This window comes from Lissotriton helveticus, chromosome 3_2, assembly GCF_964261635.1.
Source record: "Lissotriton helveticus chromosome 3_2, aLisHel1.1, whole genome shotgun sequence".
NCBI classification, from domain to species: Eukaryota; Metazoa; Chordata; class Amphibia; order Caudata; family Salamandridae; genus Lissotriton; species Lissotriton helveticus.
In genome coordinates, this window is record NC_136062.1 from 257,005,269 (window position 1) to 257,024,282 (window position 19,014).

Consider the following 19,014-nt stretch of genomic DNA (forward strand, 5'->3'; position numbering starts at 1 on the left):
GCAGGAGAAGACATTTATACATCTCAATTCCGTCCCCAATCCTATGTGGGTGGGTGATAAGTTCAACGGTCACAGTCAGAAGTCATCACTTATGGAGTATGTAGGAGGGCATTACCATTGAATTCATAAACCTGTTTGGCGTTTCATTCGTGACGTATGTGGAGAGAAATTGGACCTTTATACACAGTGTATTATATCAAACTCAAAATCGAGTCCTTATGTAGAGACTCGCCCTTTTTCTTTTTAACCCAAGTATCGACAATCTTACATTTCCCTTCGGGGTCGGCTAACTCTTGCAAGCAGGAGCGTTATCGTCAGGAAGAAGGAGGAGGGGGGGGGGCAGATGTTAAACATGCCTTTCTTGGGGAATGACCGTTAATCAAGGTCATCAATTACGCTTCGAGGGTAGCTGACATGACGCTGGGGTTAATCGGGGGAAGCGGGGACGCTTTGGACAGGGAGCTGGGGTCAATCGGGAGAATCGGGGGGGGCACTTTGGACATCCACACTTAAGTGCAGAGGGGCGAGGTAATCTGTGCATTGGGAATTGTATTTTTAGCGAACTGAAAAACAGAAGGCCATTGACGTTATAGTCCCCCTATAAAAAGCCAGATTAGGGGACATCAGTCGTCCTACCTGTCCTTTCCTTCATTACCAACTCGGGTTCTATCGTTTTGCAGAAAGGAGAGGTAGTAATATGGCAAGTCACAATCGTTTTAGTTCCTGTCAATTTTGCCGAACACCTTTGTTGTTCGAGGAGACCCAATTAGGTTTTGTGCCGGGGGGGCACAGCGCTACCATACATGGGAGGAGGGATCAAGGGGGCTTTAGAGAGAGAGAGAGAGAGAGAGAGAGAGAGAGAGAGAGAGAGAGAGAGAGAGAGAGCGCACTCTAAATGGTCCATTCGGTACACGTATGACATGGAGAGAGAAAGAGAGAGAGAGAGAGAGAGAGAGAGAGAGAGACGTGTACAATAATGGGTCATTCAGTGCGCGCACAACACAGAACAACAGGGGTTAAGTAATACGGAAACACAGGCAGAGGGATGACGTAGATCCATACATTACGTACACACATACTCAGGTGAGGGAGACAGTACACGTATTATATACAAAAATCCAAGACAAGACATATAACCGTTATTGGCCATAATGATCTCTTCCTGTATGCTGCGCATCTTTAGCATCCTAAGCTCTTTTTACCCTTTTCTTTCCTTTTATTGTCGGCTGCCTTTACTGGTCTTTGTAGTTGTACACACTTACGCCTTTGACAACCAGTCAAGAACTAACCTGGTCGGGCTAATGTGTTTCCAGGCTGAGGCAACAGTGGGTGTCAGTTTGGGAGAACAATAGGGCAGCTCTGAGTTTCCGGTCCATGAGGGTGTGGAAAGGATGTAGTAATTTCTAAACACTGACAACATTCCTAGTCCTCCAAACGGAGGGTACTAGAGTAAACCTCACCTCAGAATATTCTTTTAAACTTTCCCTATTTAGTTAAGTGTAGAATGCTTAATCATAAGTGCACGTCATTTTTCGTTGTATTATTCGGGGTGCCAAGCGAAATCACATTTTGTATTTTCCGCTTCAGGCTGTCCTCTCAAGCGCTAAGTTCAGGGTATTGTTCGCTCATCGTGTGTAGGTACCATAATCGAACGCCTTTTTCCCGTCTCTTCGTCCGCTAGATCACCATTTTCTTTTTCGTATTTTAATCGACGTTTCAATGTGACCTGCAGAAAGAGGGAAAAGAAGGGAGCGGGGGCAGCATTTAAAAAAAAAAACACATCAGCGCGCATAAACCCGAAAAGGCTTTTACTTACTACATACTCGGCCTATCTCCACGGAACGCAGTCCTTGCCAACTCGGCATTTAAGCCCAGATGGACTTTTTTAGTGTAGGAGAGATGATTATCGGAAGCCGATGGATAGCATAGGTCACCCAAGTGTGGTATTACGGATCGTATGTAGGGAGGCCAGGTGGCACTCCTTCGGGGCGACTTAGGGGTATTTTTAGCACAATTTTCCTGATACAGGTAGCATATAAAGTATAGGCTGAATTCCAGGGTCTTTTAGCGGTTGCTTTAGGCTGTACAAAAATGTGCAAAGTACATACAACAAAAACCTGGACCATTCATATTTGCAATATTTCTGCGTACTATACTTTTTAAGCCTTAACTCATCGAGCTGAGCCATTTCACCTGTAATTCAGTTATATCGGAAACAGTGGTCATTTATTCGAAGCTTACCAATTTACACGTGACAACTACGTACGTTTTTCTCCAAAAATCTTTAATAAAAAATGTCGGTGCATAAATACGGGCCTACAACCCCGTGGGCCGGCCAGAACTGTACAGGTGGGGATACTTATTAGTGGAAAACCTAATGGAGTCGGCGGTCGTTGATTTCATAATAAAAGTGCGACAAGTGCAATAAAATCATATCGATACTTCAGTGTGAGCAAGTATCATAAGTATTGAAATTTGAACTTTCAACAATCATGATGCGCCAAACTTAACAACAATTCATTGTCCGAAGGTTCAATCAGCACCCATCTCACTTCAATTCATTGTCCAAACACATAATCAGTACCCATCCCATATCAATTCATTGTTTTTAAAAACTGTATACATATTTTATGACATCAAGGCTGAGCAATCGGGGTACAACAAAGAGTTGAAAGTTTCATTTGTACCAGCGCCATTTTGGGTGCAGCCAGTCAGATCCAGGCATAGTCAAAACCTCTACCAACTCGTGGTTGGCCCAGAGCCTCTTTCGGCAGTCCAAAAGTTCCGTTAAAGGGCAACAGAAAGGATCGGCAGTATGAACCATCAGTCAAAAGAGGGGGGAGGGAGGCAACATTTTTCCCTACTGGGTCATACTGGGTTTTTCACCGGAACTGATCCGAACTGTAGTCTGCAGGATTTTAGTCATTCAAATTGAGGCTGGCGTCAGCATGGGAGCGCCGACGTCCTGCGGCTACATTTTCATCGTTCCGCGGGCAATCATGGCAGTCATTCCCCATCGGGGGTATCTGCGGGAGTCGGGGACCCCCGTGGCTCCTATAGGATCTTCAAGGTCGAGGAGAACTTTTATGATGGTGGGACTCGTTTCTTAATCAACAAGCAACCAGGCCATTCCTTCATGCTGGGCCCGCTCTTGCAGGGTCGACCGCCATTTTGAGAGTTCGGCAGCTACCGGCAATCGCGGGGTCAAATGAGCAGACAGGCTTCAACCTGTCGGGCGAGGCGTCGCAGCACCGCCACAGTGGACGAGACCCTGCTGGGTGAGTGGAGCGTCGCTGCACCGCAAGAGTGGACGAACCCTTTGCCGGGTGCGAGGAGCGTTGGGGTGCAGCTGGGGAGCCTTCACCTGGGGAGGTGGGAGAGGCTCGTTCGCGCCGCCTCTCCCTCCCGGTGCACCCCACGGCGTCTCGCTTGACATTTGTTATGGCCGGACCAGGCGATGAGGACGAGGGGGGGGGTCGGAGGCATGTGCAAGACATCCCCCCCCAGTGTTGTCGCAGCCATTATTGAAGAAGTGGGGACGCCTGGCACGTTTCGGGCCGGGCCTACAGCCGATGGCGGCCGGACGCTTCTTCACCCCGGCCCCAGGAACGGGTCCCTTGGTTCATCCGGGGGACAGGCCTTGGCGCGTGGTGCCGCCTTCGGGCTATTCGCGTAGTGGTCCTTTCACCCCAGGCCGCCCCGGATGGTTTTTGTAGACTTTAAAACGCCCAAAAACTACTAGAAAGTAGCCCAAAGTAGCCCAACATTGCTACTTTGGGGAAGGAAGGACTGGAACGGCGTCAGGCAGACGGCGAAATGCATTGTGGGTTTCGTTTGTTGTTGCAGCCGTTTGTCATGTAAATAGTTGCTTTGAATGCTTTTTTGTTTCTTAAAAAAAAATAAAACGTGTTCACCTGTTACTACGCTATAGTGTTGTATATTTGCTAATATTCACCTAAGGTTTGTCGTTAATTGGGCGGGGTGGGTGGTGGAGCCAAGCTGTCTCGAAGTCATAGCGCTGAATTCGGCTTTCCTCAACAGTTTCATATTTCCTGAGGGGTTGTTCCCTATGTTTCTATTTCAGCGAGGTTGAAAAAGAGATCTCGTCAGCGGCCTACTGATTTCACTCGATTCCTTTTCTTTTCCCTAACGATTTTTATATATATATTTTTTTTCTCTTATTTGCTAGCACGATACAGCGGCTAATCCGCATTTTTTTTTTTATATTTGTCCTTTTGTATTAGGGGTGCCCTCCTGGCCGAGCCAGATGACCTACCTCCAATAAATGGTCCGGGTGGAACTGGTTTACCAATCAGTGGGGAGTAGATAGGCATGACAGATTACAACGGGGGACAAAGGTCCGCATTACCTACCCTTCCTTACTTGCAAAGACTAGACAGAACATTTCTATTCCACGTTATTTGCAAACAGAGAATGCCTCAAAAGAACTATTCCTTGAACAATAAATGTCCAGTCAATCAATCAATCAGTGGGGAGAAAAAAACAGGCATGACGGATTACAACGGGGACAAAAGTCTGCATTACCTATCCTTCACTATCTGCAAAGGGAGGCAGAATATTCCTATTCCTCCCCGTTTGTAGACAGCGTATATCTCAAAGAGCAATAATCGATAAAAAACCGATAACAAACAATCAATGGGGAGAAAAATAGGCATGACGGATTACAACGGGGACAAAAGTCTGCATTACCTACCCTTCACTATCTGCAAAGGGAGACAGAATATTCCTATTCTGCCCCGTTTGTAGACAGCGAATGTCTCAAAGAGCAACAGAGCAACCAATCAATCAGTGGGGAGAAAAATAGGCATGACGGATTACAACGGGGGACAAAAGTCCGCATTACCTATCCTTCACTATTTGCAAAGAGAGAGGAACGTTCCTATTCGTCGCTGTTTGCAAACAGAGAATGTCTCAAAGAGAACCAATACTTCAAGTAGCAACCGAGGCTAAATGAACCAATCAATGAACAATACCAGTATTTTAAATATTGATTCCAAAACAATCAATCAATCAATCAATCAGATGGATAAAGCCATCCTACCAATCGGACGTAAAGACGTCCTACTTAACCTTACCCGGACCGGACCATGTGGGTAATTCTTCGCCTTCCTTTTTCCAGCGCCCCATCGTTCTCTTTCTCCATGTTTTTACCGCAGCATTCCTGTGGGATTCCAGTCAGGACAGTAGGTCACTTGAGAGAGGTCCGTTCAGAATTGGTGAAGTTCATTCAATCGGCAGCCGGACGAGGGCCCTCTCAAGGCAGGTATACTCCAATCGTTTAGATGTTCACCCCATCGTCTGGACCTCTCTTACCGGACCTTATGTCGCTGATGGACCCCGCGTTGGGGCGCCAATTGAGGAAAAGTCAGCCCATAACGCACCTGATGCCCAGGCTGCTGGCGCAGGACGCCTCTTAGTCTCCATCTTGAACAATTACCAAATAAAGAGACGGGCGCTGGAAGCAGGAAGACAAGAATAGAGTTTTATTTCTCATGAGGAGAGCCTGTCATTTCGGACACTCGCATAGTGTCTTCAGGAGGTGCTCTAACAAGTTCTCTGAGGCTTCGTCTTTTATACACATGTTTATGATGCACAAACATTCCTTATTACAATAAAGACGCTTTGAAGTAGAAAAAGGCATGCTTGGAATCCCAGCTTCAGGCCTATTCCCATACCAGTCGCTCAGATGTCATCCTCCCCTCCTGAATGTAACAAGAGAGATTGTGATCTCTCAGCCGGACATTTCTACAGGACACGAGGGCAGGAGGGGATGATCAGGTCAAAGGTTGGTCAGGTGATAAGGTCGGACACTTCGGTTGGTGTATCACGGTTTTGTTATGCTGGGCAGGAAAAAGGGGGATGTACATCCACGAGGCTTGGTCTTAGGACTTGAGACCGGGTCGAGAGGCCAAGTGCAGCCGGGGGGGTTGTCAGCTGAGGGGAAGGGTGTTCTTGGGAGGAAATGGGGGGGTGTGGGTCAAGCAGGAGTGCTATTTCTAGAGCAGGGTCACGCAGAGGGAGAGGGTCTCGTGGCTGATGCATGAGCAGTGCGCGCGGGGAGGGGTGCCGGGGACAGATGGGCAGAGAGGCCATGGTGTCTAAAATGGCTGTCATGTACGTGTGTGCATGGGTCTATGCTGGCGGGATAACACAGTAAGTGTTTAGCGATATCCGTTCTGCTTACAACAAGGGGTACAGTGAACACAAATGAACGCCGCTTATGTACATATACATTGCCATTTTCAACATGGTGAAACCCTACTCAAGCAAGAACTTCAATCCTTGTCTGGATAAAGTCAATATGAGAACCTTAAATTACCTGTGCTCAACACTCGGGTATCTTGGCATCGAGCAGTCAGGCTTAACTCAGAGGCAATGTGTAAAGTATTTAGGCAACACGTCAAACAGCAACACATAGAAAACCCACCATGAAAATATATCACAAAAGAACAAAAATCCAATTTCAAAGATTTCAGTGAAAACAGCACCAAAAAGCACAAAGCGCCAACTGTGGATATCTGGTGGCGCCAGACTGTGACATAGTCACAAGTTTAGACAAACCACGATGGTCTACAGAGACACAGGGGCATATGTATCAAAGAAGGATTTTGCGATTCTCAAATAGCGATTTTTAGAGAATTGCTATTTGAGAATCGCAAAACGAGATGCAACTAAAATTAACAAATAATTTGCGATTCCTTGGCATTCCTTAATTAAGGAATGGCTTCCCATTCTTTTCTATGGGCCAAGAGGCCCATTGTAATGAATGGTAATTGCATGCGCAATTTGCGAGTACCCAATAGGTACTAGCAAATTGCGCATGCAATTTCAAGGGTGTCAAAAGGACAACCTGTTGCACCCCTGAAATATGTATGCGTGCACTAAGGGCATGTATGTGTGCCACATGGCACTTTGAAAACTGCAAAAAAGTGAATTTTTCAAATAAATCGCAAATTACCACCAACTTGAAGTTGGTGGTAATTTGCAATTTCTTATTCCAAAATCACACAATTTGGGGACTTCCTGCATCGCATTTAAGGAATCGCAATTTGCGATTCCTTAAATGCAATCGCAAAATAGGGAATTACAAATTTTGCTATTCCCTATTTTGCAATGCCCTTTTGGGATGATACATCCCAAAAGGCCTTATCCCGTTCACAAACGGGCCGATTCTGAGAATCGGTCCGTTTGGGAAAATTGGCCCGTTTGCGAACGGGAAAAGGGCTTGATACATATGCCTCATAATTAGGCCTGCTGAACAAGAGTACCTTAAATCTTGAATGCAGAGCATTGCGAGGTCCCGCATGGAGGATGTGTTGCGCAGTCAAGGCGATGCGTCGGTTCCATGGTGCTGCGAAGTTGTGATGCGAGGTCTGGTGTTGTCGTTGAGGATCCAGTCGAAAGCGGCTTGCAATGGGTCGTCATCAAGGCTGCCATTGAGAACAGATTTGTGATGCAAGGGCCTGCATCAGGAAAACTTTGCACAGGCAGTGGTTCCGAAGTGAGCTGTGAGATCGAAGCGGAGTCCTTGCACTGAGAGAAACCTCGCTGCAGAGGCAATGTGTCAGTTCTGCTTGAGTTGTGCTGCGGAGCAGAGGAGGTGTGTCAGTTCTTCTAGTCCATGGATTAATTGGCAGAGCACATTCAGCTCCCACTTCCAAGGGTCCAGGACTGGGGTGGTACCACTTGGCAAGGTAGGACTCACAGGTGGCAGAGTCCAGATGCTAGGGTTAAGGTTCTTGTAGCCTTGTGTCCCTGAGGCTCTAGTCAGGAAGCCAGCCAACTAACCCGTGGAGTCACTTTGGGTTCCTGGGTTCAAGAAATGCAGGCCCAGTCCTACTCACATAGACAAGAGGGCAACATGTCAGCACAGCGAGGCAGCAATCCAGCAGGGCAGTAGTTCTGAAGGGCAGCATCCAGCAGAGTGGCACTCTTTTCAGCAACACAGCAGCCCTTCTTCTTGGCACAGTCTAAAACTGTACTCACTGGCTGAAATGGCAGGCCTTAGACATGTTTAGGCAGGACTACTTAAGTGAGTGGCACAATAATTGCTGCTGTCCCACTAGTTCCATTTAATTTACAGGCCCTGAGAACATATATTACAGCTTTACTAGGAACTTATAAGTAAATTACATATGCCAATTGGGGATAAGCTAATGTTACAATGTTTTGAAGAATGAGCACATGCACTTCACCACTGGTCGGCAGTGGGGAAATGCATAGAGGTCTAATGCCAGGAATAAAAAGATTAGCAAGAATGGAGGATGAAGGTAAAATGTTTAGAGGAAGACCACCCTAAGGCTGACAGGTCCAACAGTAAGCCACTAGGAAATGCCTCCCAGTCGGCTTCCAAAGTTTGAAACCTCAAGCACTCATGCCTTCGTTCACATCTGTGTCCAAATTCACACCTTCACAAATATTCAACACAGTGTACACAAGGCCTGGGAGTCCACTTTAAATGGCTATTTCTAGCAGAAAAAAGGCCAGCACTTTAAAAGTAGCCTGATGTCTACTGCAGCGAATATCATGAGAGAGGCAGGCTGTCAACATAAATAATAATTCATGCTGCCTGAGCTCATCTTTTGGAGAAATTTGTTGAAGATCGGCAACAGAGTGTCAAAGGCATTAGCATACATACAATTAAGACAACTTCTTCATGTTAGTATTTATTCTTTTAATGGCTTCAAATATAATCACATAGTCCCAATCACAGATTCTGTAATATACAGTAACGTTCTAGTGAGCCATCAGAAACTTTTAGAAACAAAATAATTAAAATGATATGCCCAACCATTTATAAAAGCCATCACATATTTAACCTTGGAAAACTGCATCTGCCAGAACACTTTGAACAAGAGCATTTTTACTTCAAATGCACCTCAAGACTAAATTTGTGACGAGAAATGAAATATGTGCCTTTCCTGCCACCAAAGGTTGGCTAATTTGCAACAGAACATTCATAGAAAAAAACCTCACATCCGGTGTGCTCTAAAAGAGTCTGGGCCCGATGTAGGTCGGTCGGTAACGGCCGAAAATCGGTATTTTCGGCCGTTACCGACCGGTATTACAGAAATGGGATGTAGGGGCATGTGTAACTGATTCGGTAAAATTACCGATCTGTAAATTTACCGATCGGTATTTCTACCGAATCGGTAAATTTGAGATGTAGGTGGGACTCTTCTGAGTCCCACAAGCCTTACAGAATCGGTATTTTACCATCAAATCAATTTGATGGTAAAATACCGATTCCGGTGTGCATGCACATGTGTGCATGCACACCTATGCCATATGACAGGCAGACCTGCCCTTAGGGCAGGTATGCCTGCCACATGGCACCCGAGCCTCTTTTGGGGGTGCCAGAGGGTGTCAAAGTGACACCCCCTGCACCCTTGTGTAATTCGGTATTTACCGATTCGGTAAATACTGAATCGGTAATGCCCATTCATTCCTATGGGCTTCAGAGCCCATAGGAATGAATGGGCATTACCGGTCGGTATTTACCGAATCGGTAAATACAGATTTTTACCGATTCGGTAAATGAAACATCTGGATGCTCCTACATGTCCCCCCTTCTTATTTACCGATTCTTAATTACCGAATCGGTAAAATTCGGTAATTAAGAATCGGTAAATAAGTCCTACCTACATCTGGCCCTCTGTCCTGGTAACCGACCTGTCCCCTCTGTTCCTAGCCTTTGTGTGAAGCGGCTGAATTCTGTGCGCTGGTAGTCAGGCCTTTAAACAGAACTTACCAGCAGGGAAACTCTCTTGGTTCTTAGCCCAAGATTGCATGAGTGGCCGGTATACATGATTCCATTTTCAGCAAAGTCCTGTGTGTGCACCTGGTGCACAAAAAGACTCAATAATAATAAAAAAAGTGTGCTTTTGATTCCCACGCCCAAAGGCCCTGCCTGGCCCACCAAGAAAGCACACCTTCTGGGTAAAGATTTAGCATTCAACCACAAATGGTGTAATTCTGTTCAGCGCAGTACCACTGCGTAAGATGTCCTTTATTTCTCAATTGAAATTGCAAGCAGAAGAAGCATTTTGGGCCTCTTTTCTTTGATCTCAGTCCCCGCTTGAGAAACCACCTCAAAACTTTCTTGGAAGTATCTGAGGTGAAGAAACATTTCTGGGTAAAGTTTCATTTACATTCATGTTATGGCACCAAAGTAGTGAAACTTTAAACATTCTTCCCATGGAAATTCTGACTGAACTATAAGTATACAGAGGTGACCTCCAGTCATATATAAATATATATATTAGCTACTGGCGGTTGCCATATTTAGGACCTAGTTTCCATAGGAAAATAATTTTTTGGCTTGCCAGAACTTTTGTGTTGTTTGACCAATCTTCATGAAATGTTCCCCCTAAAAAAGTGTCAAGGTAGGTTCTGTGCATCATGGAACGTTTGGGGATGATCCCGTTCAGTGGAGATCGAGAAATAGGAGTGTGAAATAAGGGTGCTTTGTAATGTTAATTCCCATAGGAATGCATTGTCGTACCTACAGCCCTAACCACAGGATGGCATTACACCAGATTTGGCAGAAAGGTAGATGTTGTTACACAGATTTTTTTTATTTGGTGCAAATCCATTCAGTAGTTTTTGTGAAATTAAATCCAAACAATATAGTGATATACCTGGCCACGGATATTTTGTCAAGGTTTCGGAGTGATCATACTGACATCGCGACAAGTTTGAGGTAAATGGAGAAAGCGCGCTCCAATGGGAATGCTCCGATTGGCTGGATGAAACCCTAACGCAAAGTTGCGGTGGTTTCACTGTCATAAGAGCATACTCCTGTCTCAAAAGCAAGCAACAGGTAAAATTACAGACGTTTGGTGACTGGGCTGCTCGAATCAGCAACAGTCACAACGTCTCCCACCAAGGAAGATCTGATGGCAACCTGCTCTTCATGTCAAACAGCGACCCCCCACATCTCCTGCCAACACAAAGCTCGAGATAGGACAATGATTTTCTTGCAGCCAACGCGAAGCTCTGGCTGGGGCTCCTAATGTGGACTTGGATTCAGAGACGGTAAACTCTTTCCTGGTAAGAACCTGGTCCTTGGTTTATACCCACACTCCATTGTGGCTGCCCTTAACTTAGAACTTTTGCTGATCCAGCACAACAAGATACCTGCAAATGCTACCTTGTGCTTTTTGGTGCTATTTTAATCTACAATATTAAAAATTTATAACTTAACCTATTAGAGTTTTGTCATTTTGGTTTCATTTTATTTATTAAAGTTCACTCTATTTTCCTAAATTGGTTTGGGATTTCTCCTTTATTGTGTTTTAACTTTATTACTGTTTGAGTGCCAGATAATTACTTTATACATTGCCTCTAAGTTAAGCTTGACTGCTTTGTGGCAAGCTACCAGGGGGTTAAGCACAGGTTTATTTAGTAACTTGTGGTTCATCCTGACAAGGATTGTGTTTGATACTTGAGTAGGGCAATCCTGCCCAACTAATAGCTACATTTCTTACAGTTCCAATATTTAGCAGTTAAGAAAACTGAGGAACCAAAGAGAAAAGGTACATTTGCAGGATCACACGCTTTTGACGTCTGTGGTCTTCTAGTTCTATGTCAACCATCTACCCACTAAAACATATTCGGTCTCTCAGGAGTTAAAGGATTATACACACTAAGAAACATCCATTAAATGGGTTTGGGATGATCTATATGCGTATTCTGTTCTGCATAAAATGCATCTTCCTGATGTCACTTAGCTATAGCAGTGGATAGGCAAACTGGGTGTAGTATTCACTCTGTGATAGGTTTACTGTATTGTATTGTATTTTCATTTATAGTGGTTCATACGCCTGTTGAGGGAAGTGTATTAGTGGTTGGGTAGCACACTACACTATTGGAGAGTATTTGGTTGAATGAGCTACAGCTATAGTGTGGCCTACATGGGAAACATTTTGGTATCATTCATAACTGACCAGAGAGGTGATTTTATCCTGATTTAGGTCATAACATCTAAGATGCATAAGTGATAGAGGAAGACATGCTTTGCATTAACTTATTATTATCTCTAAAGATAAGGGATTTGGTGAAATGGATCCTATTATATAACAACACAACAAAGTGCTTGAATTAATTTAATCCCCTAAGCACAACCGTGGGTAGGAGTACAAGTAAGATAATCACTCACAATTACAACGCAAATGGAGATCAAACTTAGCAAGCAATCTGATATGCAATGACGTCCTAAACCACAACCCTAGTCAGTAGTTCAGTGCAACTGATCCAACCACTCTTGATAAAATTAAACACTGATAAACCCGGAGCCAGACATAAGGTATACAGAAGTTAGTTTTAGGTGGGATACCTGCTATAATGCTGGTAGTGCGGATGAACAATGGGTTATATAACTGCTCTCAAGATATCAATGAGCATTTCCATGAGTCTGTTGTAGTACTTTCCTGTCCTTGGGAACATGATGTCTCTCTCTTTTCTGCATTATCTGCTAAAAATGATAATTAAGGTGTGAGGACCAGCATCTTGGTAGCGAATGAGAGAGAACGAGTGAAGTGGTAGCATTAGTGGCCCCTGACCTCAGATTACACACTACACACTGGACCTTTTTCTAACTCATATTCAATTAAGTATACAATTGGTTCTCAAAGTTCACTGCAAAGCATATATCAATTGAATTGATTAGATCTTACATTGAGTTGGACGGTAAATGAAAGAGTGAGATGAGGAGAGCAGCCAAGGTTGCGTTTGAGAGACAGGTGAGCATTTAGAAATACTAGAGAAATGAACAGGACTAGAAATCGTGCCACCAGGCCATACAGTGACTGAGGGCATTTTGTTACATCATGATTACAATGTCATAGAAAAGACAGACTGTTGAGGCGTGTTACCTTCTAAGCATTCACTGAAAGAACAGGCACCATTTTGCAGTTTATAATTCTCCTTGCACATGTCACAATTCTCAGCACCAGTGCATAGTTCACAGTTGGGCGTGCAGAGTTCACAGACGTATCGGTCTAGATCCTGGTAGTAACCTCGCGGGCAATGCAACTTGCAACGATTGCGATGGAGGAAGCGTTCCATGCCATCTTCACCTGAGAAAGAAAATACATTAAATCATCTGCATAGAATTTATTTCCAAACTGAAGTGAAAAAGAAAAGAAATTAAACTTACATAAAACATAGCAAAGAGAATTAGACCAGTATTAAACACTTACATGGTAAGTCACTTGGATATTTATTTAAGAGTTTAGCTGGCAAAAGAGATAGGGGCACAGTAAACCCCAATTATAACTAGCCGCGGCCCATACAGGTAAGAGCGGTGAGGCCGGGTAGGTCGGGATTTCAGTGGATGATGACGAGGGAAAAATAATTAAACAATTAATTATTTACCACTGCTCTTACCTGCACGAGCTGCGGCTGATTATAACTGTATTTTTCCATACAACCAGCAGATGAGGAGGCGGCCGGGTTGGTATTTTACTTACTGCACCAGGGTCCATAGCACACTGTGCTGCTCCATTATATTTAACTTACAAATCAATAGCAGCTTGTAGCAGTTAGTAAAAATAGTGAAGGCTTTTTAAGTGGAGCCTAGAGTCAGCGAGCAAGCGCTGCTCTAGGGAAGATCTGGGGTAGTTCAGTAGGTGAGGGAAGCTCCGCCCTCTCCCCCGCCTTTATTTTTAATTGGCTTCTGTCTTTGTCCTTTGTAAATGCGGTCTTCTGATTCATTATGAGGCTTGTTAGTCCCTCCTTAGTAGTGCATGTCGTCATTTGGAATCTCCCATGGCTACTGGCCCCTTTACTTAGTTTTTGTTTTTACACAATACATGTTCTTTCTTTTATTTTCCCTACATTAAGCACAACAACGTGCTTTGTTTTCATACCCCACCCTACCTTCCCAAGAAGATCCCAATCTGAGCGGCAGAGGGGGAAGAGAAGCTACAGTCCGTGCCCAGCATTACCACACTCCCACCCACAGCTACAAGGCTGCCGGCTCCAGCACAGGCGGGTCCTGGACAGAAGGGGACATGAGACCCCTGGGTGCTCTTGTGTAGTGTAACTAATAGTTATGTTCAGTGAGCTTGGGATGCATGTGCAGCAATGTTAAGGGCATTGTGTGAACGGTATGCAATTGCGTAAAGATTTGACCCCTGGCCACTAACAGAGTGCCCACCCCCATGGGCACCAGATAGATACAGTGCCTGTCCTGCTGTCAGGGGATGCTGTTGGCACTGAGTGAACAAACAAGGCAGCCACCGCCGCTTGGGGTAAGTTGCACTCACTCAGTGCTGGTTTTCAGCTTCTATTGCTCTTGCTTTCTGTGGGTGGGAGGTTTACCCTCCTTGTCCTTTGCCCGCCCCTACCACATCGGTGCCGCCCCGGTGCCCCACCCTCCCCTGGGCTTTCACTTGTTGCAGATAGTGTGCAGTTGCATACACTTGAACATCACTAATTGGGGCAGGTGGCTCTCACTGGATCTACCCATCAGTCCTCGGTCTGCTCCTTTCTGGCTCACCATTGGTCCAGTTCCAGGATCCTGCAGGCCTCTGCCACGCTCCTCTCAGCACATTGGGGTGAGGGAGAGGGGCAGAGGGTTCTTGGTGCTGCTTTCAGTCTATTTCCCACATCCACTAAACTAATCGCGCAGCCTCTCCTTCCCTTAACTAATACCACTTATCTCACTCACCTCAGATACATTTAAACTACAGCGAAGGAGCTTAAAAGGCCAGGCAAACGGACTGGCTGAGCGACGAGTACACAGGCACAGTTTGAAGGAGCTGCCCTTTTTATCAGAGTGACATCACATGCCTGGAATGGGCTCCAACCCTTACTGCTTTTCTGAGCTGATGTACAAATAAGTCTACGGACATCTAATGTTTGCCACTGGGTGCTTGGCGATCATTTGTGCACGTAAACCCACTCCTGCGTGGGTCCCACGAGTCTCAAACTGGAACGTAGCACAAAGCTCAATTAATCTCCCTTTGATTGACGTAGTTGTCACGAGTACCTGAGGTTAATTTTTGTTTCCTTAAGTAAAGTGTTATATTGCCGCCTTCTCTTCTAATATCGTGACCTGTTTGTGTAATTTCCTTGGCCCAAGCCCTCAACATCGTTCTGTACATTGATGATTTCACAGAAGTCCTGTTGCCAGAGCCAACAGCCTGTATGAAATACTACACTTACAGATCGTTTTTGTTTACTTTGCATTTTGTATCTTTGTGTTATTCCTCAAAAAGCACCGAGATCAGGAGCAGCAATCTGATAATATGTTTAAGTATATACATCTTATTTGTAAGGCGATTGTGCTTTTAGCGCATAGTTACCAAGGCGGGTGTTTTTGTTTGCACACTGTACAAATCTACAGTGTGTTTAGGATTACCTCCTAGATTATTTCGGGGATCTTCGCTACAATACCATTGTGAGTAAGGAGTATACACCCAGGGTGCCTATATCCTGACTAAGGCAATGCATCCGATCTATGTTCTTCATATAGCTCTTGAATATGTCGACTCCGTTCACAGTCGAATTGCGTGTAATTTGGTTTTAATTCTGCATCCGCAGGTGGGCTCCCCAATAAACAACTTCAGCATGTCCTTCAGCATGTCTGAACACAGTGCCAACATCCCTTCCTAGCGACTTACTTTTTTTGTACTTTGCTCAAAATTCATTATTCTGGGCAGTTTATACAAACTTGTAAAGCAGTACAATGTATCTACTCTGTACGGTTATGTTTTTGCTATGTAGTCTCTGTACGAGGGTGTGTGGTGTGAAATAAGTAATGCATCACATCTGCTGTTCGTGGGTCAGTTTCTTCCGCTGTACGTGGCTCAGTTTATTCGGTTTTAAGGTCCTATGACTGTGTTACTGAAACTTTGTACTAGAGCAGAACAATATTTGCACCATTTTGTAGGTCGAAACAGTATATTTTAAATCAAAAGTAGATACGATATTACAAGACACCAGAACGCACTGTAATGTAATAGAATACAATATTTTGCTCGGTCTTCGGCAGACAGGTGTAACTTGCGTACTTTGCCATTATGTAAAAAATACAAACTTTAAAACTAGACAAATAGTGTCTGTGGCTGTTGGCTATCTTTGAGAGACGTGTATCTTTTAGTGTGAGGTTGTGCTCCTTTAGGGTTGTGAAGTTATCCCGAGCTCTCTCGTGGGAACAATACATCTAGTAGTTGGGCGTTTCCTGGTTAGCAGACAAGTCTCCTGCACGTGCATTCATTTAGGCATAATGTCATACAGTAAGAGGCACAGGAGTTCACTATCACCTGTGGGGTGAAATAAGGAATGCATCATTTCTCCCTGGTACACTCCTGAATTGAATCTCCTTCGCAGGGAGTGCAAGAGAAATGAACGCGCATGGAGGAAAGACATGACAGCAGACAAAAAAGTCAGGTTTCGGGCCTCCATAAAAACGTACAAACTTGCGCTCCATAAAATCAAAAGTACATTCTACGAAGATAGAATTAAAAACTCATCCTGTTCCGCCCAGGAAACCTTTGCCATTCTTAAAGAACTCCTGAATCCCCCAGACCCCCCTGTGAAACCTCTGGACCCCACAGCTGCGGAAAATAAATGCACGAAACTGGCTACCTTTTTCGACGATAAAATTTAAAAAATCCTCGCATCCCTCCCACCCTGTGATGCTGGTTGCATAGAAGGGGACCCCCCCCACCACTCCTCCGGCCACAGCCCTCCCACTGACGTCCCCATACCTCTTCTTGACACCTTTGGCCCAGTGTCCACGGAAGAGGTAGCCGTGACGCTGGCCACAATCAAGAGTGGCTCTCCCAGTGATCCGGTGCCGCTACGCTTCCTGAAAAAGGTAGCCCCCACCATCATTCCTCCTCTCGCGTCTCTCATCAATGCCTCCCTTACACAGGGAGTAGTCCCTCCCAGCTGGAAAGCAGCGGTGGTCAAGGGTCTTTTGAAGAAATCCTCACTGGCCCTCCAGGACCTAGCCAACTACAGACCAATCTCCCTCCTCCCAGGAAACAGCAAAATTACGGAGAAGCTAGTGAATAAAAAATTATCTTTTTTCCTAGAAAGCAACAACCTCCTAAAAAACTCCCAGACTGGCTTCCGCCCAGGCCAGGGCACTGACACCGCCCTCCTGGCGGCAGTGGAAGAGGCCAGAAGCATTTTGGATGCAGGAGGATCAGTGGCAGTGATCCTCCTGGACCTCAGTGCGGCCTTGGACACTGTCAATCACCAGGTTTTAATCCAGCGGCTGAGAGACATCGGAGTTAGGGATATGGCCCTGAAGTGGCTCTCGTCATTCCTAAATGACCGCTCCTTCCGAGTCTGGGAGAACGACAGCCACTCCCCCGCGATCCCCCTCCGTTGTGGAGTTCCGCAGGGCTCATCTCTCAGCCCGACGTTATTTAACGTTTATATGTCTCCACTGGAGGATCTGGTCACCCCGTTCGGTGTGTCAATTGTTAATTACGCAGACGACACCCAGCTGGTAGTGACCCTTTCACATCCCCATCAAGATCCCTCCAACCTCCACAGCTGTCTTACCGAAATCCACAGCTGGATGAACACCTCAGCCCTAAAACTCAACGGGTACAAGACCGAACTCCTGCTACTTGGACAAAAAGGGCCCTCCTTGCCGCCTAACATCTGGCCCGACTGCTTGGGTGACCCCCCTGCCCCTAAGGAGGAGGTTAAGAGCCTAGGCGTTTGGCTCGAGAAAGATCTGAGCTTCAGAACGCAGGCCAAAAAGACGGCAGGAACATGCTTCAGACTTCTCAGGGCCTGCAGGAAGGTCCTCCCTCTGCTTCCGGTCACCTCACGTAAACTTTTGATCCAAGGTCTTATCCTAGCGAGGTTGGATTACAGCAACGCAATCTACATGGGCGCCCCGGAAGCTACTTTCAACACTCTGCAGAAAATCCAAAACGCTGCGGCCCCACTGCTCACTCACACCCCGGCCAGATCCTCAGCAAAGCCAGCCTTGAAGCTGCTTCACTGGCTCCCAGTCAGAGAGAGGGTTGTCTTCAAGGCCCTCTGTCTGGCCCATAAACTACTTCATCACAAAGGTCCACCCATTCTCAATAAATTCATCACTCCCTACATAGCCACCAGAGCACTTCGGTCAAACCAAGAGAACCTCATTGTTGTTCACAGAGTAAAAAAAGCACGGTCGGGAGGCCGCCGCTTCTCGGTACACACCGCCAAACGATGGAATAGCCTCCCCCGGAGACTAAGGACCGAACCGAACCTCCTGCAGTTCAGGAAGGCTCTGAAAACTTTTCTCTTCCCTTGATCTTCCTCCCCTTCCGTGATGTCCCCTCCTGACCACAGGTTCTAGCGCCGGGATGCTCCAGGGTTACTGCGCGCTTTACAAAAACCTTAAATAAAATAAATAATAATTTCTGCTGCACATGGCTCAGTTTATTCTGTTTTAAGGTATGTATTTTGTTGTGTTGCTGTAACTAAGAAGGGCGATTCAAACCAATTCCTATCATTGTGACTGAAGTACGAGCCATGTTAGATATCATTAACTTGCAGTGTGTGAGTGTTAATATGTGGAATTATGTCTTGGGTAACAACTTTATGGTTGTTTTCATTTAATGGAATATGCTTATTCTTGCATGTGGTATTCGTCTCTAAATCCGTTCGGTTTCTTATGTTATCTTGCTAGCTTGTTTTTGAAAGCAAAGCACAATTCTCCAAATCTTTACTTTTCATATTGTGCATTAGTCAGGGGCCTCAAGCTTTACCTGTGCTCTCCTAGCTCATGACTAGTTTTACTTATAAATCATTCTGAATATAATTTCATTTTCAATTTGGTTCTGTATAGATGGTCGTTTGACACATGACTTGTTTAATCATACAGATCTCGGTATCCTGTGGACGCTTAGCACAGCGGTAGCTCAAGGTTTTCCATCAGATGTTTTAGTTCTCTTTATATATATATAGAGGTGTGCTATGCTAGGCCAAACAGTACTAGCTGTCTAAAGGAGTGTGGTTTCCAAGGCTACT

At 45.3% G+C, this 19,014-nt stretch overlaps 1 protein-coding gene across 1 annotated transcript in view; it reads right to left on the minus strand.

Moving 5' to 3' along the window:
- Positions 1-13,094, minus strand: part of LOC144826284 (proprotein convertase subtilisin/kexin type 5-like) — a 567,967-nt gene extending 554,873 nt beyond the window's left edge. Inside the window, exon 1 of the mRNA XM_078684635.1 lies at positions 12,897-13,094. Within this exon, the coding sequence (XP_078540761.1) occupies positions 12,897-13,089 (193 nt within the window). The 5' untranslated portion in view covers positions 13,090-13,094. The remainder of the gene's footprint in view (positions 1-12,896) is intronic.
- Positions 13,095-19,014: the final 5,920 nt, after the last annotated feature.